Genomic DNA, 26,127 nt, shown 5'->3' with positions numbered 1-26,127 from the left:
CTAAATTTCATGTAGAAATGTCTTAGTTGAAAGCCTTTTTAAATCCCATATAAGCTAACAGTGATTTTACTCCTTAGTTCTTCTTTCATAAGGATTTTCCCTTCTTCATGGAAATAAAGTATTGCCATCATGGTTTGAGGTCTCAATGTGGCAAATTTAGCTTTCATGTTAACCACTCTGCTACTCATTGAACTACCAATAAAGAGAAGCAGCCATACCGGTTAGATATATTCAGAATAAATCCAAAGATGCTATTTATTATAAGTCTCATAAGAGATGGTTATCAAAAACACTTGCATGCCAGTGTTTCCTTGTGCCATTTCTTTCTACAATAAATCTATTTGGCTTCTGTTTCACTTTAACTGTCATAGACATGTTGTTTAGGTATCATATTGTTATTACTAAGCTTTTATTAGGATTTAAGACCTAAGAATCTAGACTTTAACCTGATCTGATTGTTCTGTTATAGTTAGCCTGTACTCCCTTTTTTTGTTCTTTGTAATTCCCCTGTCGTTTTGAGTACATACATGTGTCGTTGACAACTGCACATTTTTCCAGTTATTCTTCCTCAGTCTTTTCCTTTGGATAAGTAACTCAGCATATATAATTCGGCCACCTGATGATTGTAACTCCACCATCTCTCCACCAAAAGAACTGTAGTAGCATCAGGCTAAATAGCATTAAGTTGTCTAACACTCACATTACAGTAGTGTAAACCAATTCCTTCAAGTATACCTTTCTCTTCTATCTTTGGCTTCTTGTTCTCTTTTATTTTTTTAAAGATAGGTCAGTGCCCATTATCACTCTCAATGGATAAGGGAGCCTTAATTACATACTTATATTTTTGCACTGTCAGATTGCAGTGGGGTAAAAACATTTCTTCTTTTATGTCTAATATTCTTTTACAGTGTTCTCAGTTTACATATTTAAATCACTAAACTGACTCTTTGACTTAGGCTCAAAAAAAGTAATCTCAAAAGTACAATACACTGTATAACCTTTTATGAGTATTTGTGTAGCTACTTGAATTTGTATTTTTAAATCATTCTCATTTAACTTGTCAGGGCCTTTTCGTGTAAGCCAGCAGAGTGAAATCTTAATTTGCAGTTAAGTCAATAAAATTTGTCAGCTTATAACCAATTTTATTATTTTAGATCTTCTGGACTCTGTCCAAGTTGAGTAATTCTCATGAAATTACATTCCTCCCATCCCCTTGGGGAAAATTTTATTTCTTAAAATTGCTTGGGAAATGAGAGTTTTTTAAAAAGAATACATTTTTATATTCAAGTGATATGTAGTGGCTTTGTGCCATTTCTTGTCACAAGGAGTAAGATGTTTAAAATTGCTATTTCCTATATATAAAAATATACCTTTGAACAATTTCTCAGTTTATTTTTAGAAATGGAGCAAAGTTTTGCCCATTGGTACTTGATATTGTGGATTAAGTGAAGGAATATCACACGGAATTTTATGTATAGAGTTCCAGATATCCTGCTCACTACAGACTGAAATTCCATGCAGTCTAATAAATGAATCAGAGCCTTTCCATCTTGTCTGGGTAGTCCCTAGGTTCCCTTTTTAGAGGGATTTGTTTTTACAGTAATTATAAATTGGTCCAACAGTGTACTTTCAGTGCCTCCTACCTCCCTCTACCAAGTATGAACTGCATGCATGGCTAATTTGTGATTTCAGCTATTATTGCCTCATGTGCATTGTTCAGTATTTTGTAATTGTTATTAAAATAAAAAACTGACTTGGAACATGAATTTTAAAATGGTGTTTTATCCTTCTAGCTTTGATTACCACTTTTAGAAAAATTGGTGTCATCCAGTGAGTTTTATACAGAAGGATTTTTTCTCTTACACATACATACATACATAAATACATACATACATACATACAAAAAAATTTGTCATTTGCCCTGTACTTGTTTATTATGCTGTAGACTTTGAGGTTAAATAGTCTTTTCTCTTTAGTATGGGCTTATATTCTAGAAATGATAAAGGATTTTCTATTGCTTAAAAACAAGATTTGAAAACTAAATTTGTTGGTGAAGAGACCAGCCAATATAAAACTAAATGGACAGAGGAAAAAATTCAACCAGAATGTAATATACATGTGAACTACATGTTTTCTGTTGCTGACATTTTGTAGGCTTCTGAGATTTAATGGAACTTGTACAAGGTTTACCTTTTTTCCTAAAGTTTAATTTTTAAACTGACTTAAATGTTCTTTGACCCTTTGGTTGTATTTAAGAAGTTGACTTCCCTAATTTCCTCGTCATGTTTATTTTTAAATATCTTCCTCTCTGAAAGTTGGGATATTATAATAAATATTCAGCAAGCATTGTTTTGTGTTTAAATATAAAATCTTTTTATGTGGATTTTAATACTTTATATTAAATGCCCTTAAGATTTATTACAATTTTAGATTAACTGAACTCTGCTTTTTTGTCACTGGATTAATAAGCAGGCTTGTATCTGACATAATAGCTTAATAAGGTAGTGGCAATTTAAATTTGTCATGAGTATAAATTGAAAAACCATAACAATTTAGAAATCTGAGATTGAATATTTCATGGCATTTATATTTAGTGTTTTATGTAATGATTAATGAAAATAAGCAAAACTTAAATTTTTTTAAAAAATGGATAGGTTCAGGCCAGATGCAGTGGCTTATGCCTGTAATCCCAGCACTTTGGGGACCAAGGCAGTAGGATTGCTTGAGGCCACAGACTAGGCAACATGGTGAGATCTCATCTCTACAAAAAATTAAAAAATCAGTTGGGGCTGGGCACAGTGACTCACGCCTGTAATCCTAGCACTTTGAGAGGCTGAGGCAGGTGGATCACCTGGGGTCAGGAGTTCAAGACCAGCCTGGCCAACATGGTGAAACCTCGTCTCTACTAAAAATGCAAAAATTAGCCGGGCTTGGTGGTGGATGCCTGTAATCCCAGCTACTTAGGAGGCTGAGGCAGGAGAATTGCTTGAACCTGGGACGCAGAGGTTGCAGTGAGCCAAGATTGTGCCACTGTACTCCAGACTGGGCAATAAGAATGAAACTAAAAAACAAACAAACAAACAAACAAAAAATTAGTTGGGCATGGGGGTGCACTCCTTTAGTCCTAGCTACTCAGGAGTCAAAGTGGAAGTGAGGCTCTGGTGAGCTATGACTGCACCACTGCACTCCAGCCTGGGTGACAGAGCAAGACCCTGTCAAAAACATAAATAAAAATGGATAGGTTCTTTTAGTTAACACTAGTGAGGCAAGAACACAGTTTACAGATCATATAAACAGTGTTATTCCATCTACAGACTTTTTTCATTGTGCTCCCTATTCTCTGAATGCCAGTGTCAATTTTCAGGGGATTTAAGACAAGGAGAATTAGAATAGGAGGCAGCTATCTTAATTCTCCATGTTTGCTTTCTCCCCCTCACTGTCTCTGTTTTTCTGCCTCTCAGCCCTTACCACCACAGGAAAGTATATACAGTAATCTTTGTTAGTAAAAGGACTGGACTATCTTATTAGTCTTAGGGCCCTAATCCCCCCAATTTTAATATATATGTTTCTCTTTCTTCATTTTAAAATGTCAGTCAATTCAATTATTAGTCAGTATTAGTTTATAAAATTATTAACAGAGTGAGACCTTTATTTCATTTTTTCTCATGTTTTTATAAAAGTTAAGTAGTACTTTAGAATGGTAGTCCTTTGCAAAATATTTCTAGTATCTTCATTTATTCTTGTGAAACATTGAATTTTAGTCCGCGGTATATTCTAGATTTGAGGACTTTGGTTTGCATTTAGAATTACTAAAGGACATAAGGAAAATCACAGCAGCTTACTTTTTTTGTCAACAAATATTTGGGCACCTTCTCGAGTGTTAGATACCCTGCTGGGTGCTGAGGATACAGATGAATTGAGATAAGGCCCTTACTGTAGAGGGTATTTCAGTGAGAAGACAGGAGAAACAAATACTGATGCTCCTCGACTTGGGACAGGGTAACATAAACCCATCATAAGCTGAAGATACGTTTAATACACCTTGCCTACTAAACATTATAGAGTAGCCTACATTTGGGCAAAATCTAACATAAAACCTATTTTGTAATAATGTGTTGAATATCTCATGTAATTTATTGAATACTGTACTGACAGTGAAAAAAACAATGGTTGTATGGTTTCTATTCTATGTGTATTGCTTGCACACTATCAGAAAGTTGAAAAATTGTTAAGTGGAACCGTAGTGAGGAACCATCTGTATGTAGGCAGGCAGTTACTGTACAGCATATTAAGTGTTGTGACCACATAGAAATATGCCTAGTCTTAGGTTAGAGAAGGATTCCCAGTGGAAATTGGTTTGTAAGCCAGTGTCCTAAAGGATGAATAGTAATTAGCGAGGCCAAGGATAAGAAGGATGAGAATGGAGGGTGTTCCAGCCAAGGTAGTAGCCTGCGGCCAGATGTCAAAGTATGGTGCTTTCAAGGAATTTTAAGAAATTCAAAAAGGCTGGCGCATTGGAAGTAGGAGGCAAAAGAAAGGCTAGGCATGCTAAGAGTTGAGGTTAGCTTGAGAGTCTATGTCTTCATAAGCTTTGTAGGCCGTTCTAGTTAAGGCATCTGGCCTTTAATAAGATTTTTGATCAGGTCATAATAAGATTTGGATTTAGAAAGACCACTCTGACTTCAGTATGGATGGTTTGTAGTATAGTTATTCATTCCAAAGGTCTTGGTGGCCTAAAGTAATGGAAATGGAGATACATACATACATACATACATACACACACACACACGCACACACATACACATGTCTATACACATACTATATATATGGGAATAGGATTAGAGGAGGGGAGGAATCCTAGGTTTCACACTTGAGTAATTGGGAAGATTGTAGTGCCATTCACTGAGAGAGGAAGCATAGAAGAGGGAAAATGGGAGTTCAGATGAGCTTTTGATTTTAAGGAGCCCATGGAACACCCAGGTATCATATCCACTGGGTAAACACAAATCTGGAACTTAACAGTGAGATATGAGCTGTATATGAAGATTTGGAAGTCAGTTGACCAATTGAAGATAATTGAAATCTATTGTAGTCATAATAATTGTACTGAATGTAGAGTAAAAAGAGAAAGCCTGGTATGAAATTCTAAAGAATGTACCTCTTAAGGGACTAGCTTACTAAGAGGATCCTGAAAAGTATTGTAAGGAAGAAGAGGAGCTTGTGAGAGAATAAGTAATGGTAAGCACCATGATAGAAGTATTTAGTCATCTTCTTGAAAGTATGGAGGCAAACTGGAGGTAGCAGCCAGATTGTAATGAATAAAAGGGATGTTGAAGATTATCTTGTGAGCATCTTGTCAGAGAAAGATAGTTGATGGCAAGAACTGAATGTGGAGTTGAAAGAGGGCTACCATTTTTCATTTTTAAAAAATCCTCCAGCTTGGGCAACCTGGTGAGACCTTGTGTCTACAAAAAATACAAAAATTAGTCAGGCATGGTGGTGTGCACCTGTAGTCCCAGCTACTCAGGAGGCTGAGGTGGGAGGATCTCCTGAGCCTGGGAGGTGGGTTGCAGTGAGCTGAGATTATACCACTGCACTCCACCCAGAGCAACAGCGTGAGACCCCGTCTTAAAAAATTAAATAAAAAAATAAAATTTTAAAACCTTGTAAATTTTGAGTAATAAATATAGAGATAATTCTAGGAAATTCTATTAGGAGCCTTTCTGGTTTTTCCAATTCCTCTTTAGGGCCAAAACCCTGTGACCAGGGTTCAAGGGCAGGAGTCAAAGCCTTAGCCACTCCAATGCTTCTTGAAGTCCTGTTCTACCTAACTTTTGTGTCTCTTATACACATCTAGATGTGTATAAGAGACAGGCCTTAGCCACTCCAATGCTTCTTGAAGTCCTGTTCTACCTAACTTTTGCTGGCCTAATACATCTTCAGAGTGTTTCTGATAAGTAAGTAAAGTAGTTACATTGTATTTAACTAGCACTGGGGATGTGAAGAATCTTGTTCTCCCAAACTGATCAATTCAGTCATATCAAATATTGTGCTTTTCAGACTTAAACCATTGGATATTGAGTTTATGAAGCGTTTGCATGAAAAAGTGAATATCATCCCACTTATTGCCAAAGCAGACACACTCACACCAGAGGAATGCCAACAGTTTAAAAAACAGGTGAGCAGGATGGGTTAACCCAGGTTTCTTATACCATTCTCATAATTTGCAGTTTTTACTATTTTTAGTATAATGTATTGCAATCCATTCCTCTTACTGCTTTACTGTAGTCATTTATACTGTATTAAAAATAACTCTTGAATCTTCTGCCTTTGTCAGTTTTTAAATATGACTGTTTTAAGTGTTCTTTAATAATACCCCCACACAGACAATTTCTCCCCATACTCTTTAGAATTATTCTTTCCTCTTCCTTCCCCTCCCCTCTCCTCCCCTCCCCTCAAATTATTTTTTCAGAATGAATTCCCAGGAAGAGGATTATTCTTTCAAAGGCTATGATTGTTTTTTATGGGACTTTATCTCCCCACTCCCCATTTTGTCATGGTGCTTTCCCAATAAAACAAATTTGTTTTCTAAAGTCTACATCTGGTTCACTGTGACTTTGCCAGCATTGTTATTTTTATTTTGAAAACTTTTTTGGAATGAAGTGGTACCTAATCATTTCTTTGTCTTTTCCTTTTACTTTCCAGAAAGGCTGAACATTTTAAAAACAAAGCTGTTTTTTCCCCCTTTTTGTAAACATCTGTTCAAATCCTTTGTCTTTTTGACCAGTAGTACTTGGTATTACCCGTATTTATTGATATGGGTTCTTTTTATTCTGAGTATTTAGTTCTCTCTCATTTTCACAATATTTTTTCTGTTTTCTCTTTTGCTGCTTATATCCTAATTTTGTTTTCAGTGCACTTTATGGGATATTTATAGTTTGAGTTATTGTTCAAACCTATGACCCTAAGATTAAGAGTCTCATGCTGTATAAGCTAGCTGGAAGACCACTAAACTGTTTTTCTAGACTCATGTCTAGTTGTCTCAATAATATTGAGTTACACAGTCACACATATTTCTAATTTGTGTCTTGTTCATTATATATTACATTTTATGAAATATAGGGTCAATTCTGGAATCTTTCTCTATTGCAGTAGTCTTTATTTTTGGCCAGTAGTATATTGTTTAAACCACAGCAACTTTGTATAATATTTAAAAATAGATTGTAATTATCTCTATTGTCCATATAGTCCTATTGTAACAAAATATTTTGTTTTTCACCTTTTTCAATATGAATTTCAGAATACCTTGAAACCTGTTATAAAAAGCCTGTTAAAATTTACTTTGAAGTTGTGCTAAATTCATACTAATTTTCAGAAAGTTTTAGTACATTGTTTTTACTGTATCTAGTATTTTTCTGTTTTATACTCACCCATTCCCATTTTTATTTTGTAATGTGCTATTTCTAAATTTCAAATACTAGTATTATAATGCATTTCTCTTCGTTTATTATGTATTTCGATTTGGATTTTTACTGATAAAAAAGATGAATATGAAGTGACCTCTTCTTTCAAATTGGTCACATTCTGGTGGTTGTACTGCGGTCATTTTAATATACAACCTCTGACTAAAACCACTGCTTTTAGTGCTAGCTACTATTATTCGTTTTTCTCTTCATCATGTATTTGCAATTCCTCGTTTATTCTTTTTTTTTAAATTTAGGTACATACCCTAATTGTAAAAGATGTGTGGTCTTATTTTCTTTCAGTGACAATTTTACTTCTGTCTAGTATAGTAACCATGTAACATAGTTTGTTCAGGGTCCTTTTATAACTGCTGGGAACCTTTGCCATGAAAATTGCACTAAAATATAAGTATAGGTAGGGAAGATAGGTTTAGTATATTAGCCATTGGTATGTTATGGGTTCAAATAAGGATAGGTAGTTGAAAATTATTTGGATGTCTGTATTCTGTTTAGAATTTGGCATGATTTTGGACATGATAATTTAATTTGACTGATGTTATTAATAAGTTGTCTTCTTTAGTTTTCTTCATTTTCCTTATTAATTCTTGAGCTTCTTAATTTCTAAGGTGTGTTTTCTCCTTGTGTCCTTCCCTAATCTTATACCTGTTGCTCCTCAGTTTGTGTGTATATACATGTACATGCAAGAATTTTTCTGATGAATGTGCAGGGAGCAGTGCTGTACTTAGTTTTACCTTACTTTTGCCAGATTCTACTAAAAATTTTAGGTGAGTTTAGCCCTGTTTATTCAACTAAATAAGATATTTGGGAGTTTGTGGCTAAAGGAAGAATCTCAGTCATTGTAAATAAATGACCTAAGGTCATTACTGTGGAAATCAATCAGAGAAATCCCTTTCTGGAGTTTTACATCTTTTTTGGAACTCTTTTGATATGATAGCTGTATGACTTGAACACTTCTGAAGTAATTGGATTTGGTATTTATATATCAACTTTACAGTTAAAAAAAAAAAAAGACTAGCATAGTACTTTTAGATTACAACTTTGCATCATTAAAAACAGTAAAGGATCTGGAACCAAGGACCCTTATAGGAATCTAAGAAGCATGTAATAAACATAAGACTAACATACTAATTATGTATGGTGCTCTTTTGCTGACTACTTCTTCCATTTTAGATAATGAAAGAAATCCAAGAACATAAAATTAAAATATATGAATTTCCAGAAACAGATGATGAAGAAGAAAATAAACTTGTTAAAAAGATAAAGGTAGGTTCATCCCTGTACATACACTAAAGTAATCTGAGGCCTTAAAAACATACTACAGTGTCTGCAGGAAAGATCAAAAGTATCAGTGTTTTAAGTAGTTGGCTTACAAAATGCCTAGGGAGATTTAATGTTGAATTCAACTTTATAGTTAACTTTGAAGATTAGCTAGTGTATCTAATAAGGAATTGTATAAACTACCGAGGCGAATAACACAATTCTTATTTCAAATTGTTTTTAATTAAGTGGCTTTCATATTATGTAATTTTTTTCCCTCTTAAAAAACAAGTGATGAGAAAGGAGAGAATTCATTCTGTTGTGTTTTAATTGCCAGACAAAAATGTATTTATTTTGTCTGTATAAAAGCCAACCAAAATTACAGCTAGATAGGAGGAATAAGTTCTAGCTTTCTGTAGCATTGTAGGGTGACTGTAGTTAACAGTAATTTAGTCTATATTTTCAGATAGCTAGAAGAGAGGATTATGAGTGTTCCCAATACAGAAAAATAAGTTTGTGTTGACAAATATGCTAATTACCCTGATTCGATCATTACATATTTGTATACAGGTATCAGAATACCATACTGTACCCCACAAATATGTACAATTATGTTTCAATTAAAAATAATAAAAACCAACCAAAAAGTAACAACATATTTTCTGTATTTTATCTCATGATTTTCTACATAGTTTGGCCCTAAAAATGGTGTACTGAATAATGGCATTATGTAGGCAAATATCTTGGAATAATGAAATTGTTATACATCGCCAGTGAAGAATTTCTGCAGTTGTATAAAATAGCTGCTTAGATATTTCCGGGAGCCACAAAATTGTGAAGGGCTATACATAGATGAATACAAATCCAGTCGCCAGGATTTGAAGTTCAGAAGTTAGAGCTTAGCAAATAGACTATTACCTGCTTTAGGTACTGTTGTAGTTGGTTTGTGATCAAGTAGGCAGGCTAGTCATTAGCCCACTTTTTTTTCCCCAAATGCCAATGTATTTTTTACCTTTTATCCCCCCCAAGTATGAGACAACTTTCTGTAGTGATTTTTAGTAAATAATTTGACCAAGTATATGCTTGAATATTCTTAACATTAAAGAGAAAATTTAATTTTATTTATTGTTTACCTTGGTGGTAATACCATGTGATGGCAGTTTACCAAATATTTGTTAAATGGCCTTAAAAACTAATACAGAAACTATCAAAAGTAATTTTTTTTTTTTTTTTTTTGGCTAATCAGTTGAGTAATGTAACTTTTTTTATTCTTGAATTTGTGAGGACTACAGAGATGTATTTGAACAAGAATACTTTGTTTTATAGGACCGTTTACCTCTTGCTGTGGTGGGTAGTAATACTATCATTGAAGTTAATGGCAAAAGGGTCAGAGGAAGGCAGTATCCTTGGGGTGTTGCTGAAGGTAAGATTTTCTTCAGTGAATGACTTTCTGTAAGATCTCAAAACTGATTAAAAATTTGTATTTATAGTAAGTAGTATAATATGCATACGGTATTGATATAGTCTAGATTTTCAAGGATAGTGCTGATTTCAGGTTTTTGCAGTCTCATTTTCCCTTAAATACGCTGATATTTTTAAACCTGTATCCTACTAAGTCAGGCAAGTATGTGTTAAGTCCTAAAGTTATAGTATAGGTTGAACATTCTAGAATATTCAAAATGTGAATTGCTTGGAAATCTAAAACGTTGGCCAGGTGTGGTGGCTCACGCCTATAATCCCAGCACTTTGGGATGCTGAGGCGGGTGGATCACCTAAGGTCGGGAGTTCGAGGCCAGCCTGACCAACACAGAGATATCCCGTCTCTACTAAAAATACAAAAATTAGCCGGACATGGTGGCGTGTGCCTGTAATCCCAGCTACTCGGGAGGCTGAGGCAGGAGAATCACTTGAACCCGGGAGACGGAGGTTGCAGTAAACTGAGAGCATGCCATTGCACTCCAGCCTGGGCAACAAGAGTGAAACTCCGTCTCAAAGGAAAAAAGAAAGAAAGAAAGAAAGAAATCTAAAACGTTTTGAGCACTGACATGCGGCTCAAAGGAAGCACTCACTGGAGCATTCTGAATTTTGGATTTTTGGATTAAGGATGCTCGACCAGTAAGTATGACATAGATATTCCAAAATTCCAAAAAAATGCAAAACACTTCTGGTCCCAAGCATTTAAAATAAGAGGTACTCAACTTGCCCCTCCTTGGCTGTCCCTGACTGGCATTCCTGTCTCATCATTAAGATTATTTCTGTTTTCTTACTTGAAAACATACCTAAAATTCAGGGGTTCTTTACCTGGGGCCCAAAGTTTGCTCCCAGGGAATCTAATGAACCTCCTGGAATCCAACATTTTGGAGAGAAGGCCAGTCACTTTTATCAGAATGTCAGATGGTCATGGACCCTCAAGAATGATTGAAGAAATTTGTAAGCCCAGTTAAAACTTTCACAGTCTTTCCTCAGTGTAAAAGTTGCCCTTTTTGATACCGCATATTTAGAGTACAAAAATTTTCATTAATAAGAGATCCTCTTTACTAGTTTTGTAAGGAGTTTTTTGTTTTGTTTTTTAACTTGCTATCTTAAATTATTGAGGTTGTTAAGTAAGGAGTTTTAAATACCAATAAAATCTTAGTTATAACACCAAACCTCAGAAGTTGTTCCTCTTGGCAATAGGTTTATTGTATTGGTTTAATCTGATATTTAATCTTCTGTATTACAGTAAGCTGAAACCAAAATTTGAGACATGATTGTTGTATCTGTTTGTTGCTCTTATTTTTGAACTTTGTTTTTTTTTTTTTTAAGAGACGAGGGCTTGCTATGTTGCCCAACTGGCCTCAAACTCCTGAGCTCGAAGTGATCCTCCCATGTTATGCTCCTCCCACATCACGTCACCATAAGCACACACCAGTGCCCCTGGTTTATTTTTAACAGTTCTTTAATTTTTAGGATATTGTTTCAAGTTACTGTCCTTATTGGCAATTTTCCTATTAGTGACCCCTGTACCTTGTTCCCAGCTGGCTCCATCATGCCCAGGCAACTTTCAATTGCTGAGCTGAGGCTTTAGAACTTACATATCCCTTAAACATACGCACTGGAGAAACTGATTTGCATCTCTCTTGTAGTTTACCCGTCTACTCCCAAGTAATATTCCTATTTGTGATACATTCTTTAAAAATAAAAGTAAAGAACCTTAAAGTTCTTGGCTCCCTTTTTCATTTTGCTTACCTTAAGATTTTTTCTAAAGTGATTCTCCCTTCACTCACCCCACTGAATTTTTTAAATGTATTATAGAATAAATATATTTTTTACCAATAATAAGAAAATACATGATTTCCCCTTTCAAAATTTCAAAGTTGTTTCTGGAGAGCTCATTTGTTAGATTTACATATCTATTTCTGAGGATTAAACTACGATAAGACAATAATAAAGTACACTTCTCTGTCATGCCCTTACATTAGTACTGTGTTAGTGTTAAATCTCAAAAAAATGATCTGTTTTGCATTTCCTCTCCTTGTTTTATGCCCCAAGTTCCTGTGAAATATTTTTTGAAGAGACTAGGTTTAGTGGAAATATAATAAATGTGGTCTATTTTTTTCTTACAGTTGAAAATGGTGAACATTGTGATTTTACAATCCTAAGAAATATGTTGATAAGGTAAGTGCAAGCAATGATGGAAATAGCTTAAGATTTTCTTTCCATAAGTAAGAATTGGACAGATTTGCTTTTTGCCTTCTATAAATATAGCTAATTTAAATTTCTATATTCAGTCTAGCAATGAAGTAAGCACTACATGTAGATGATCCTTTCTCCAAGGTTTTGAAGTCATGAGCAAGTTACGAAATAATTTGTTTAGGGATACATAGGAAAATTAGTCTCTTTACTTTATCATTATACTTTGTGTTGAGGTTTATTACTGAAATAACTATGGAAAGTGAAATAGAAGAGGCTCTTTTTTCTTAATGTGAAGAACTTGTGAAAACTATATAAGGGAAGGCTAGATTTTGAGTCAAAAGCTAGAATTTGAATGTTTAAAAGGTGCACATCATGATAGCTGGTGAGTAGGCCACGTTTTATGTACTGGAACACAGTGAACAAAACCCATCTTCCCACCAGGTGAGAAAAAGAAATCCCTAAATTGTGTCTTGCACACTTGCTGAAAAAAGAAAAGGAGAGCCTATGGGAGCAGGACATTGAGGCCATCCTAATTAGAGGACCAGGGCTGGTAAAGAGGATCTCTTACTAATGAATTAGAAAAGCAGCAGCAGAGAGGAAGTCATGAAGAAAAAGTGTAATGGGACTAGAGATGTTAGTAGGTAAGGAACAGAAAGGGCATCAAAATGATCCTCAGTGTTTTCATGTTGAGACACACTCCTTCCTCTCCCTACCTCACTCCGCATTTCCCACTTCTGTCTCTTGCTTCTCTACGCCTTTACCACGTCCTCTCTTTAACCTTCGGTTTTAGATGTCTGTCTTAAGTTGATATCCATTCATTTTCATACCCCTACTTTCCCAAAACAGAAGAATCTCTTTAGCTGTGTAAAGAAAGGTAGTAACATAAATATGGATAATAGTTGGAAATCATGGAATAACAAGAAGGTCATTCTCAAAGTGAGAAGTGAGGGGGAAGATTTAAGAGAGTCAAACTGCTACCTCAAGAAATACAGTAGAGATGAGAGTGAATTTTGAAATTGAATAAATTGGCATGTAATTGATCTTTATTTTCAAAGGAGCCAGTGTTCTTGGTAGGAAGTACATGATAGAGTTGATTCAGCAGTTGGGGTTGCCAGGCCTCACTTAGTGAAGAAGACCAAATGCACGAGAAGGTCATCCTCTGGGTTTTGAGAATACAAAACTTCAGGCTCTATTATGAATATTCCCTTCCTCTTCCATTCTTATAGTGTGACTTCAAAAGAATATGTATTAATAATATAATCTGCTCTGACAGTATATAAGTAGAGAATGTTTAATAAATACAAATTACCATTGCATTCCTCTTGTTTTTAAATCCTCTATGGTACTTGCCCAGTGCTTGACATGGTGGCATTCTATAACTTTTTCTTATGTATTTTAAAAGTATACAATCAATAGTTGCCTACAAAGCTAAAACACTGTAGAGAGGAAAGCTAGGTACTGAGTCAGAGACTACTTTGTTGAGATGGACTCTCAGTGTGTTGCCCAGGCAGGAATGCAGTGGCACGATCTTTGCTCACTGCAACCTCCACCCAGGTTCAAGCAATTCTCCTGCCTCAACCTCCCGAGTAGCTAGGATTACAGGGATGTGCCACCACACCTGGCTAATTTTTGTATTTTTGGTAGAGACAGGGTTTCACCACGTTGACCAGGCTGGTCTCAAATTCCTGACCTCAAGTGAGCCTCCTGCCTCGGCCTCCCACAGTGCTGGGATTACAGACGTGAGCCACCACACCTGTGCGGCCCAGAGGCTACTTTGAATATTCGAAGGTTCACAGCCTGGCAGCTAGTAAGGGGCCTCCCTAGTATAAGCATTACAGAGCAAATTGACCATGCCTGCAGGAAGATTTAATAGAGCAGAGCAGCAAGACTTTTATGCCTAAAAATTCTAAAGTTATTAAAAAGATATATATTTAATTTAGCTCATGTCTTTAAGACAAAGCCATCTAGTGGATATTTAATAATTACTTGAAGGAAGGAAATATAGTACCAATACCAATATTGCAGATGTCTATAAATCCCAAATAATTGAAATCTTGCAGGTCAAAGGAATAGTGATTGCTTCTAAGAAAGAGGCAAGTTCAAAGAAGTTCTCTTGCTAATTGAGAGAACTGACTTACTCCAGGCAAACCAAGGAAGACGATGGAAAGGAAGAAAATTATACAGATATTTTCAGGGTGTAGAGATGGGTGTTTCAGAAATCAAATGGGGAAAGAAAACAAAAGGAGAACAGAAAGAGTTATGGTATCAGCAATGGGAAATGGAAGAGACAAATTCCTGAAACTGGGGAAAACTGTATTGCAAATTACCAAATTATTTTGAGAATGGAGGAGTGGGTCGAATCGTAAAATGAAAAAGCATATTTAATTAAATGGAAATAAAGACTTTTATAACCTGAAAAAATCAGAATTATGTAGTCGTATAGAAGACTATAGTGATTTTAGCGAAAGGGAAAATTATTATCTAAAATGTTAGATGACGCTAACAAAAATAACTTAACAATTAGTAAATTCACCTTACTTTTATTTTACACATTCACACAAACATTTCATATAAGTATTCTTCCTTAGGACCTTTAATGATTTTTCAGTGATGCAGTGATGATATGTGATACATAATAACTAAAATCAGGCCATGTGCAGTGGTTCACACTTGTAATCCCAGCACTTTGGGAGGCCAAGGTAAGAGAATTGCTTGAGCTCAGGAGTTCAGGACTGGCCTGGGCAACATGGTGAAACCTCGTCTCTACTAAAAATACAAAAAATAGTTGGGCATGGTGGTGCATGCCTATAGTCCCAGCTACTCATGAGGCTGAGGTGGGAGGATGGTTTGATCCTGAAAGGCAGAGATTGTAGTGAGCCGAGATCGTACCACTGCATTCCATCCAGCCTGGGCGACAGAGCGAGACCCTGTATCAAAAGAAAAGAATAATTACATAAACATTGTTTTATATTGGCATAGGTGTTTGTTATTATTCTCAACTTAGAGAAACTGGTAACTAAAATTTATTCCAAAAAGTGTTTATCATATCTCAGCTTCAATCTTGAGTTACGAATTTTGTTAAAATTCCTATCTGCTATCTGCATTGGGGCATAAAAGGTAATGGCATGTTCCTTGTAAAGGGGAGCTTACAGTTGAAGAGGTATGATGTCACCTATGACATATACTTGTACCAAAAATGAATGACAACCAAGGAGAAAATGGTCATGGTTGGAATGCTTTGATGTCAAGGCTGGGAAAAAGGTTTCCAAAGTAGTTGAAGTCTTTGACGAGAGATTGACAAATTAGCATGAACTGTTCAGTGTCAACCACCAGATATGCGAGGAGTAGGGAGCTGCCTGGCTTTCCTGAAGTGGAGTGGTAGAGCTTTAGAAGTAACTGTTGTGGCTATAAGAGAACGTGAATTTATTAAGGGACAGAGGCTGGGAGATGAGATTTTTGGAAAAACCAGACTTAGGACTAAGGAGAGTGAACTATCAGAGAGTTGCATGGAAATGTCAGTACGAAATGAATCAGAGTGATTGGATATCACATTTTATTCACAAAGGGGGAGATTCAAGAAGCTGGATTGTGAAGTAACAGTAAAGGTTTTCTGGATGTAAGGAATGATAAAAACAGTACAACGATATACTTTTTTTTTCTTCTTTTAAGACGGTGTCTCGCTCGTGTACTCAGGATGGAGTGCAATGCGTGATCTTGGCTCACTGCAACCTCCACCTCCTGGGTTCAAGCTATTCTCCTGCCTCAGCCTCCCAAGTAGCTGGGATTACAGGTGCCCGCCACCACACCTGGCTGATTTTTGTATTTTAAGTAAAGATGGGGTTCCACCATGTTGGCCAGGCTGGTCTCGAACCCCTGAGCTCAGGCAATCCACCTGCCCCAGCCTCTCAAAGTGTTGGGATTACAGGCATGAGCCAGTGTGCTCAGCCAACAATACACTTTTTTGTTTGTCTCCCAGAAAGGAGTTTTAGTAAAGTGGTGAAAATGAGTGATGGCAGATATAGGTAGTTTGAGATAAAATGGATGATGAGAAGAGGGAGGACTGACAATAGAGTATTGCCACACCATGTATATCCAAGAACACTGCATTGGTAAAGGATATCCATAGAGCAGCTAAGGGTATCTTCAGTGTCTTAAATTATTAAATAATGATTACATCATCTCATATGTATTGTAGACTTACATGTATTGATTTTATATATGATAGAAATGCTGTAAGCAAAAATTTGTTTAACCAAAATACATTCACTAGACAGTTTGAAGAAACAGAAAACTACTCTAAAATTTCCTTGTTTGAAAGCAACTTGATATGTGATCTGAAATTTATTATTATGTATTAATAAAAACTCATATATTACCTTAGTAATATTGCTAAAAGGCAGTTTCTTTTAGATTTTATAAGCTTCAGTAGTAGCTAATCTTGTCTAGTTTTTAAATAGGTAATACAAAGATGAATACTCTTTTCATAGAAAGGTCATCCTTCAGTAACTGCTTTGGGAGATTTATGGGTCTTAAAATCTCATTGGAATCTAAATTTGGTGTCAAGTTAGCTTATTTTTTGTTGGTCTACTTTGAGTGTAAATGAAAACAGATGAATGCCACCTTCCTTAACAATAGTCTTTTTCATTTTAAATCTGAAATGTTTGTTTTGGTAAAATTTTGAATTTATATTAAAGCTTTTTAAGCTTTTTTCCCCCTAGCTATTAATAGAAGCAAACTCTTGCTGTTTATTTATGACAGAACACACATGCAGGACTTGAAAGATGTTACTAATAATGTCCACTATGAGAACTACAGAAGCAGAAAACTGGCAGCTGTGACTTATAATGGAGTTGATAACAACAAGAATAAAGGGCAGCTGACTAAGTAAGTATGTATTTTTTTCGCCAAAAAAGGTATTATTTCTGTAGTCAATAATCATATTGTTTCATTTTCATTAAATTTCTCCTGGCTACTCAGTAGAAAATGTGGATAGTGTTCTCTATGCACAGCAGCATAAATTTATATTGTTTCGCTTTAATAGTAGAAGCTTTTTTTGAATGAACCATTTTGATAGCGTTTTCACTTACAGATTATGTAGGCTTTAACAAAAGGAATATTTAGATGAACTTATTCTTGGTTACCTTCTCTATTCCTATTCCAGGGAGTGAATTAGCTGGAGCTGCGTTTTCTTCTTTTGGTTGTTAGAGTGGTATAAGTGACTACAAAGTGTGTAGCTTTGCCCTGTTGAGCTTATCTCTCAAGCTGTGGTGGTTTCATGTTGGGGTCGAAAAAAGAGATGTGTGAGGAAGCTGGTAACCATGTCTGTGTCCTGCTTTTTAAAAATGTGTCATTATTGAAGATGATAATTACGTCATATGTCACTTAACAATGGGGATACCTTTCTGAGAAATGTGTCATTGGGCTATTTTGTCATTCTGTAAACAACATAGAGTACCTGCACAAACCTAGATGGTAGAGCCTTCTACACACCTAGGTTATGTGGTACAGCTATTGCTTGTAGGCTGTAAACTTATATAGCATGTTACTGTACTGAATGTTATAGACAGTTGTAACATAATGTTAAGTATTCGTGTATGTAAACATAGAAAAGGTGCAGTAAAAATACAATATAAAAGATTAAAAATGGTATATCTGTATAGGGCACTTGGTTTGAATGGAGTTTGCAGGACTGGAAGTTGCTCTGGATGAGTCAGTGAGTGAGTGGTGAGTGAATGTGCAGGCCTAGGACATTACTGTACACTACAGTGGACTTTATGAACACTGTACACTTAGGCTATACTACATTTATTTCTTAAATTTGTCTTCAATAATATTTTTTGCTGTAACTTTTTATTTTATAATAACTTAAATTTTAGAAAACTTTTTGATTCTTTTATAGTAACACTTAGCTTAAAACACAAACACATTGAACAGATGTATAAAAGTATTATCTTTGTAATCTTTATTCTATAAGCTTTTTTCTATTTTAGAAGTTCTTTCTTTTTTCACTTAAAACTTTTTTTTTTTGTTAAAAACAAAGACATAAAACTTACACATTAGCCTAGGCCTACTCAGGGTCAAGATTATCAAGATGCCACTGGGCAGTAGGAATTTTTTAGTTCCTACGGGCCACCATCATATATGCCATTCCTTGTTTACTGAAATGTCATTATGCAGTGCATAGCTGTATTGCAAAACCGTTTTAAATAATGTGCATTTGTAGCTAGGTGTTATCTATCATTAGAAGATAATCCTGAAGGATCAACTATATAAATAAGAAAGACAAGTTCTCAAAGTAGCTATAGTGTTTTCCATAGTGGTTAACATGCCTTATAGTGGAATAGAAAAATGTCACTTAAATATTTAAAATAAAAGATTCTGTTTGAGGTAAGCCTCAATATGTGAACAAAAGGAAGGCTTTTTATCTCTTTTTAGCAAAATGTTTATGAACTTTGGCATAAAAATGTAAGGATCCATCATAGTGAATATTCATAAAATCCTAATTCACTTTAAACTCATCATTAACGATGAACTTTTTAACTCATTAAAAGAAACATATACATAAAGCTACTGATAATTTTGTATGTTAAAATAAAATACTAGTACATATTTTTTGTTAAATATATGTACTTATTCAATATGTTTTTTAAACATGTTATGTTGTAGATATAAGGAATTATTTATTTGTTCCCATGTCTCAAATATAAGGCTTTTTAAAGTAGTGCAGTATCATTAAGATCATTACAATATCATTAAGTATTTTTCTGCATATACAAAATTCTACTGTGTGAATACCTGAGTTAAACTATATCGCAGGTGAAAGCATAAATAGTGGAATTCTACTGGAAATATATCTCTTAAAGAGAGGAATCATGACCATACTTTGCCTGTGCATATAAAAAAAAGAAATGTTTGCATTGCTAAAAAGCAAATTGCCCCAGGAGCTAGCATAATATTTTATGCTAATAATAAATAGGAAAATAAACATTTTACAAGATCAAGCCAAATGGGGAATGGCTGTAATTGGAATAGATATCTGATATGATTTGATAAATTAGATTGTTACTTCTTCATTGAATAACACATACTGAACCTGAAAGAAATCACTTAGAAGTTTTATCTATTGGTTGTATCTTGCATTGTCTTGAAAATGTTAGCAATTTCAAAAAGTATTTTTGTTAAATTTTTCTTTAAAAATCATTAACAACTTATGGTGCTTTAGCTGATGTAAGCTGCTTTTCCTCATAGGTCAGTACATATCCATGAATAACTGAAAAGAAAGACTAATGTTTAAATAAGTGAAGTAAGCAGGTGTGAGTTTTTAGGCTTATTTTAATGTTCTTTTGTATTGCTCTCGTGCGACTCTCCATAGCAGTATATTCTTTGACAGTGGTTGTGGGGAGGGGTTGAGAGTTGTAATAACTTTGGAATGGAAGGTGAACCTATTGAAAATTTATAGTTAAATTGATCTTTGGCGATGTATGCTTCACAAAATGCTAATCACACTTTGGTTTTAGAATATAAGCTAAACTTTAATAGTAAAATACATTCATGTGCCACATAATGATGTTTCAGTCAATGACTGACTGCATGTATGACAAGATCCCATAATATTGTGTCTGTATGATAGAGCCTAAGTGTGTAGTAGGTTATACTGTCTAGGGTTGTGTAAGTACACTCTGTGTTGTTGACGCAATGACAAATGAATTTCTCAGAATGTATCCCCATTATTAAGCAGTGTGTAACTGTAGATCAGTTTATCTTATATTTAATTTTCTGAGATAGTTTTAGACAAACTGTAGAGTCTGTTGAAACATGAAATAAAAATTAAAAATATATGTGTAGTTGTCTGAAAATGTGCCTTTCTGTTATGTCAATAGCCCTAGAACAATTCTGTTTTAGAGGGACTTAAAACAAGAATTAGATTGTGTGGCTTAAATCTGAAGAATAGCTGAACTTGTCCAGTCAGCTGTAATTTGTCTCAAGTTTAGATCTGGAGAAGTGGATGCTGTTCTTAGCAGCTACCCAGTAATTACAACTGTTTCTGACAAAGAAAGTATGGAGCCATCTAAGTACTTTTTACATTCTTAGAGAATGTATCTTGCATCCCTGTATGGAGGGTAGTGGGTGGTTGAAAGCCACAGAAAGGGTAACCTCTCAAATCAAAGAAAATTCAGCAAGGGTTTATAAAGGAAAGGGAAGAAGAATTGGTCATATCCAGATTGCTGATCTCTTAAAGGAAGTGATCCCCAATAAGAGGAGGGTCATCTTGTTTTTTTGTTGTTGTTGTTTTTGTTTTGTTTTTGCTAAACTTCCTTGAAGTTTTATCTGCCTCCTTTTTCCTTGATCTTCCTTGTACCCCTTTACTTAAAATCACATTTTATTGGTAACTCTTTTTCAGAACTGATGTCTATCATTGGTACCAATTGTGACAATAGATACCTTGCTCCAAGTTGGGGCACACCCTAGTCTCTCTCTGCCTTATGTTTATTTTTCTGTTCTCTATAGCCTTCTCCATCAGTCATTTTGGGAAAACTTTATAAGTAAATGACTGAAAATACAGGTTTCAAAGGCAGATTCTCAGAATTCTTGATACATGCCAAGAGTTTTCATTGATCTAAATAGAAATAAAGACAATTTGCTGAAAATTTCAAGTTTCCAAAAAATTAAACTTAGTTATATCTTTTACTCTTTATTCAAGTGTCCTTTCATGAAATTATAATGATAGTAGTTGGAAGTTTTGTTTATGTTTGGTTTTAATACTCTCACGTGGCAAAACAAAATGTTGGCAACCCTTATTACTCAAAATTTTTGGAAATTTTTATATTGATCTTTGAAATTATTGAAGTGAAATTCCTTTGGAAAATTTTGCACATAGTGACCTACTAATCACTGGAGCAAAAGTATGTAAATCTACTTGCTTAATTGTTCTTTAGGAAAGACCACACACATAATTTAAATGAAACATGGTTGTCTTTTGTTACACTCCAAGTGTGGGGCATGTGTAATGCAGCAAAGTAGAACTTGACTAGGTCATCCTTATGTGGTGGCTGTAATTCTCTTATTGGTCACCTGAAGGGGTGTGGCTTGCAGGAATTTTAACCTTATAAAGACAACTCTAGAAGGAGCTAAGTCTTTGGGGATTTAGTTTCATATTCGGGTTATGTTGGAACCATTTTCTTTTTCTTGTTTTACTAAGTTTTTTTCATTTCTTTGGGTTTTTAATTTCACTGATAGGTTTATAAGCTTTACTACTATATGTGGGTGGATAAGAGTTTCCTGTTAAAAAGCAGGCGGGCAATGATATAAATTAAATGGTTTTTCCAGTCATTTAATAAAAGGTTTTACTTGGAAAAAAAAAGTAAATGTGAAGATAAAAAGTGATCTCCCTACATTTTCTACATTGTAAGCACAATTTTTTGTTTCGATTTTCTAAAAATTAATAAAGATGACTAGAAGTGAGGTGTTAATTTAAAAATTAAAAATTTGAAAGATCATTTTTACTGGTGAGAGACTTCAAAAAATTCATTTTAAATATGCATGAACATTTTTTCACAGTATTTGAGTATATTTGGTCAGATTATTTTTACAAGGCTAAAAAACTTACAGTATCTTAACTGTCAAATAATTGCAAATTTCTTTTAGAAACACATTTAGCATATTTAAAACTTTGAACAGACTTTCAGAAGATAAGTGCACAGCATATTTTTGTAGTGATTTAATGTAATGATTATGAACATAATTTCGGAAATAAATCAGCTTTAGTGAATTTTACTGTAAATTTTTAAATTAGAGCACATACCTTAATAATTTAATTGTGAAAGCTATGCATTTGACTTTAATTGCAGCTTTTAGCATGCTTTATTTTAAATGTGCTAAATCACTAGTTTTTGTTCCTGTGGATATGATACAGTTGAAGGCATGTATGGCAGGGGATTTTACTATACAGGGATTTTTAATACTTAAATTTTGAATTTAAAAGAAGATTTTTTTTTTCTTCGAGATGGAGTCCTGCTCTGTCACCCAGGCTGGAGTGCAGTGGCACGATCTTGGCTCACTGCAACCTCTGCCTCCTGGGTTCAAGCAATTCTCCTGCCTCAGCCTCCCAAGTAGCTGGAATTACAGGCGTGTGCCACCACGCCCAGCTAATTTTTGTATTTTTAGTAGAGATGGGGTTTCACCATGTTGGCCAGGCTGGTCTGGAACTCCTGACTTTGTGATCTGCCCGCCTTGGCCTCCCAAACTGCTAGGATTGCCGGTGTGAGTCACTGTGCCTGGCCTAAAAGAAGATTTGAAATATCATTGCATGTTTTCTCGGCAGTCTCTTATTTTCCCCTTAGAATTATTTAAATAATAATTTAGGTGGCAAAATTACCTGCTCCTTCCCAAGGATAAAGATAAACATTTTATAGATGAGTTGTGTAGGTAGGAATAGATATTTCTGTCTGATTTCTAATTTATTTACAATCATAATTATATTATTGGATAATCTTAAATTACTTAAATATACATATTCATTTACTTAAGGTTAGCAATTAAAGAATTGTTTTTAGATTATTTTCTAGAAACTAAAAAATATTTTTGGAGTGTTAGAGGACAGTGGGAATTAGAGACTCTGAAAATCTAACAGAAGCTTTGGACCCTTTCACCGGAAGAATGCTGGCAAACACAAACACACATTTGGTATGCTGTTTCAGGGCAGTCACTGACACTGGGTGTGCTCAAGAGATCAGAGGCAACTATATTAAAAACACTTGCCATTAATATGAGGAATATATTATTAAGCATCTCAACTTTTACAAAAAAAATGGTATTTACACTTGGAAATGTATTTCAGCTGACTCCACTTTTAAAATGCAGGTTCTTGTTCTAAGTTAGTATGTCTGGTTAGTTTCATTTTCAGAACTTTTGATTCATTGTTTAATTGGAAAAATATGTGGCAGGTTTGCATGTAGAAGTAAGTTTTCTTTTGGTGAAGAAATATCCTTGAGTTAACATTTTATTCTAATTTATGCAATTGCGAAAACAGATCATCTTAATCATAGCATTACATCACATCTTTGTTCTTCCTTTTTGTTAGGAAAAACTAGTAGCCAATATTCGGTCCTTTTTGTTTTGTTTCTAACATTTTCTGTCTAGCTCTCTTGCCTCCTTCCTTGATAGAAAAGACAGTTGCTGTGATGGTCAGAAATATTTAGCCAAATAAAGAGAAAAGACACCATAATAAGAGTATGTCAAATCAGGGTTGAAATGACCAGCCTTAAAGTTATGGGTGAAATCCAAGGTCTGGTTTTTGTTTTTAAGCCGTGAGTTAATTCTTTTTTTTAAAAAAGTAGTGTATTGCAATAAAATTTACCCATTTAACATGTAAACCTCAATGGTCAAAGCCTGTTTTTATGGAGGCAAAACAAGCATGCTTTATTAACAAAGTCAAAGAAGTACTTATCTCTTTAATTTGTCCTAGGGTATTGAATAATTTTCAGAGATTCTCAAAGCAAAGAGCCCATTTTCTGCTCCTTTGCTAAAAGCACTAGGTACTTTGGCATTCTCTTGTGTCTCTGTGAGAAAGTATATTAGCCTTAACAAAGCCCACCTGTAAATATATATCAGTGTGAAAATTTTGAACACAGTTCTTCAAGGAGATTTGAATCCATGGGACTTTAACGTCAACAGAGTGAACATTTTTTTTTTTAAATTTAACTATGCTTATGTCTATATTTCGGCATTTAAAAAATAATTATTAACAAAATATTTGCTCCTGATTATCTCTAAAGTATGTGTGGGTGTTTTAAATCACTGAAAGTCCTTAAAACTTAAGACTGAAATATTTGAGTTAAGTGGAAGGAATTTTCAAGAGCATTGAAGTTATAAGGGACCTAGAAATATTCTGTATGCCTAAATAGTGCTCTAAGTATTGACTAGTAGTTGTTTCCAGCATCAGTTCAGTTACCAAAACAAATAATAATTTTTGTGTTCTTAGTAGCTGTCTTAGAAGAGATGGTAACACTTGAAATTTTGGTAAAAAAATTTTGGTAAAAATATTCTACATATGTTAACTTCATTACTTATTTTCTGTTTTTCATGTTAAAATGTTGTTTAAAGAACAAAATTAAATGATTTTCATCTAATGTTTTATTCTGTGAATGTATTTTGGGAATTTTTTCCCCATTTTCCTTCTACAGTTTATTTGGTATGTCATCCTTAAATTTGATATGCAGTAGGTTTAGAAAACATCTTTGATTTTTAGATTTTTTTCCATAATAAGTTTTATATATGATATATCATGGAAAGAAGTTCTAGGTTATAAATAATAATGACATACATATATAGCATCTCATTTGTTTTCATCAGCTGTTTCATAGTTCTGTATTATAATTTTTATTCACAGACATTTAATGATTACCCTTATTAATATTCATGACAGGAGCCCTCTGGCACAAATGGAAGAAGAAAGAAGGGAGCATGTAGCTAAAATGAAGAAGATGGAGATGGAGATGGAGCAGGTGTTTGAGATGAAGGTCAAAGAAAAAGTTCAAAAACTGAAGCCTTCTGAAGCTGAGGTAATCAGTCTAATATTCTATCTCTTAGCAGACATTGTGTTCCTTTTTAAGTAGTGTCTTCAGTAAAATTTATAGATAAAGTAACCTTTAATGCATGTTTTTTCAAAATTAATACCCTAGTGTAACAAAATGGAGAAATTTCTAGAAGCAAGCACTGTGTTTATAATAATATATGCTTCAATATGTAAGTGCTTAGACATAGTATATTAGGTAGGACAGTGTAATAGAATACTTACAATGAATTATTAAAGTTATGATGAACAAGTTTGAGTTGTGAAAAAATAAAATTACAAACCATTCCATACAGGTGGCATAAGAACACTAAAGATGAGAGTTTGGGGTGAATGTATGCACAAAAACTAGTGTTAGGATAATAATAATTGACCATACTTATTTGTGTATGAATGAAAAAGAGGGAAATAACCTTTATTGAACTAAAGATATGCCTGGATAAATTACACACAATTAAAGGAGAGAAAATTAGGGAATGTGATACTTTTTGTTAAGGTTGGGCCTTTCTTATTTATAATGTACATGTACAACATTGGGCAGGGTAATGACAAAACATCCCAGAAGACGTATTTACTATTTTGAAACCCTTCTAGATGTTGAGTTATACATTTAGTTTCTATTAATCAAAAAGACCTTGGAGACATTTCCTTCGGTAGGTGGCAAGAAAGAAAAGATGGAGAAAAAGATAAACTGAACATAAGAATCCGTAGAACAGTTAGTTTGATAGATGTCTGAGAATAGTAGGAAAAAACTATGGGTAATCCCAAAATAAATAAGTGATTTCAGTATGAAATTTTCTCCACATAAATTTGATATAATTAAAAATTATAAAATAGGCTGGGCATGGTGGCTCATGCCTGTAACGCCTGTGCTTTGAGAGGCTGAGGCAGGCAGATCACTTGAGTTCAGGAGTTTGAGACTAGCCTGGCCAACATGGTGAAACCCTATCTCTATTAAAAATACAAAAATTAGCTGGGTATGGTGGTGAGTACCTGTAATCCCAGCTACTTAGGAGGCTGAGGCTGGAAAATGGCTTGAACCTGGGAGGCAGAGGTTGTACTTAGCCGAGATCACGTCACTGCACTCCAACCTGGGTGACAGATCGAGACTTTGCCTCAAAAAAAAAAAAAAAAAAAAAA

At 34.4% G+C, this 26,127-nt stretch overlaps 1 protein-coding gene across 4 annotated transcripts in view; it reads left to right on the top strand.

Annotated features, from left to right (window-relative positions):
- Positions 1 to 26,127, top strand: part of SEPT7 (septin 7) — a 107,518-nt gene that overhangs the window by 75,535 nt on the left and 5,856 nt on the right. For 3 of the 4 annotated variants that reach the window (XM_011973018.1, XM_011973025.1, XM_011973029.1), the window contains 6 exons: positions 6,061 to 6,178; positions 8,655 to 8,747; positions 10,068 to 10,164; positions 12,347 to 12,398; positions 17,175 to 17,300; positions 24,841 to 24,976. In XM_011973018.1, the coding sequence (XP_011828408.1) occupies positions 6,061 to 6,178; positions 8,655 to 8,747; positions 10,068 to 10,164; positions 12,347 to 12,398; positions 17,175 to 17,300; positions 24,841 to 24,976 (622 nt within the window). Of the gene's footprint in view, positions 1 to 6,060; positions 6,179 to 8,654; positions 8,748 to 10,067; positions 10,165 to 12,346; positions 12,399 to 17,174; positions 17,301 to 24,804; positions 24,977 to 26,127 lie in introns of all 4 variants that reach the window. The other variant, XM_011973011.1, reaches the window with a different exon arrangement.

Source organism: Mandrillus leucophaeus, unplaced genomic scaffold (assembly GCF_000951045.1).
Source record: "Mandrillus leucophaeus isolate KB7577 unplaced genomic scaffold, Mleu.le_1.0 Scaffold100, whole genome shotgun sequence".
In the NCBI taxonomy this organism is placed as follows: domain Eukaryota; kingdom Metazoa; phylum Chordata; class Mammalia; order Primates; family Cercopithecidae; genus Mandrillus; species Mandrillus leucophaeus.
Note: the sequence above shows the minus strand (reverse complement) of the source record. Positions and strands in the feature narration are given on the sequence as shown.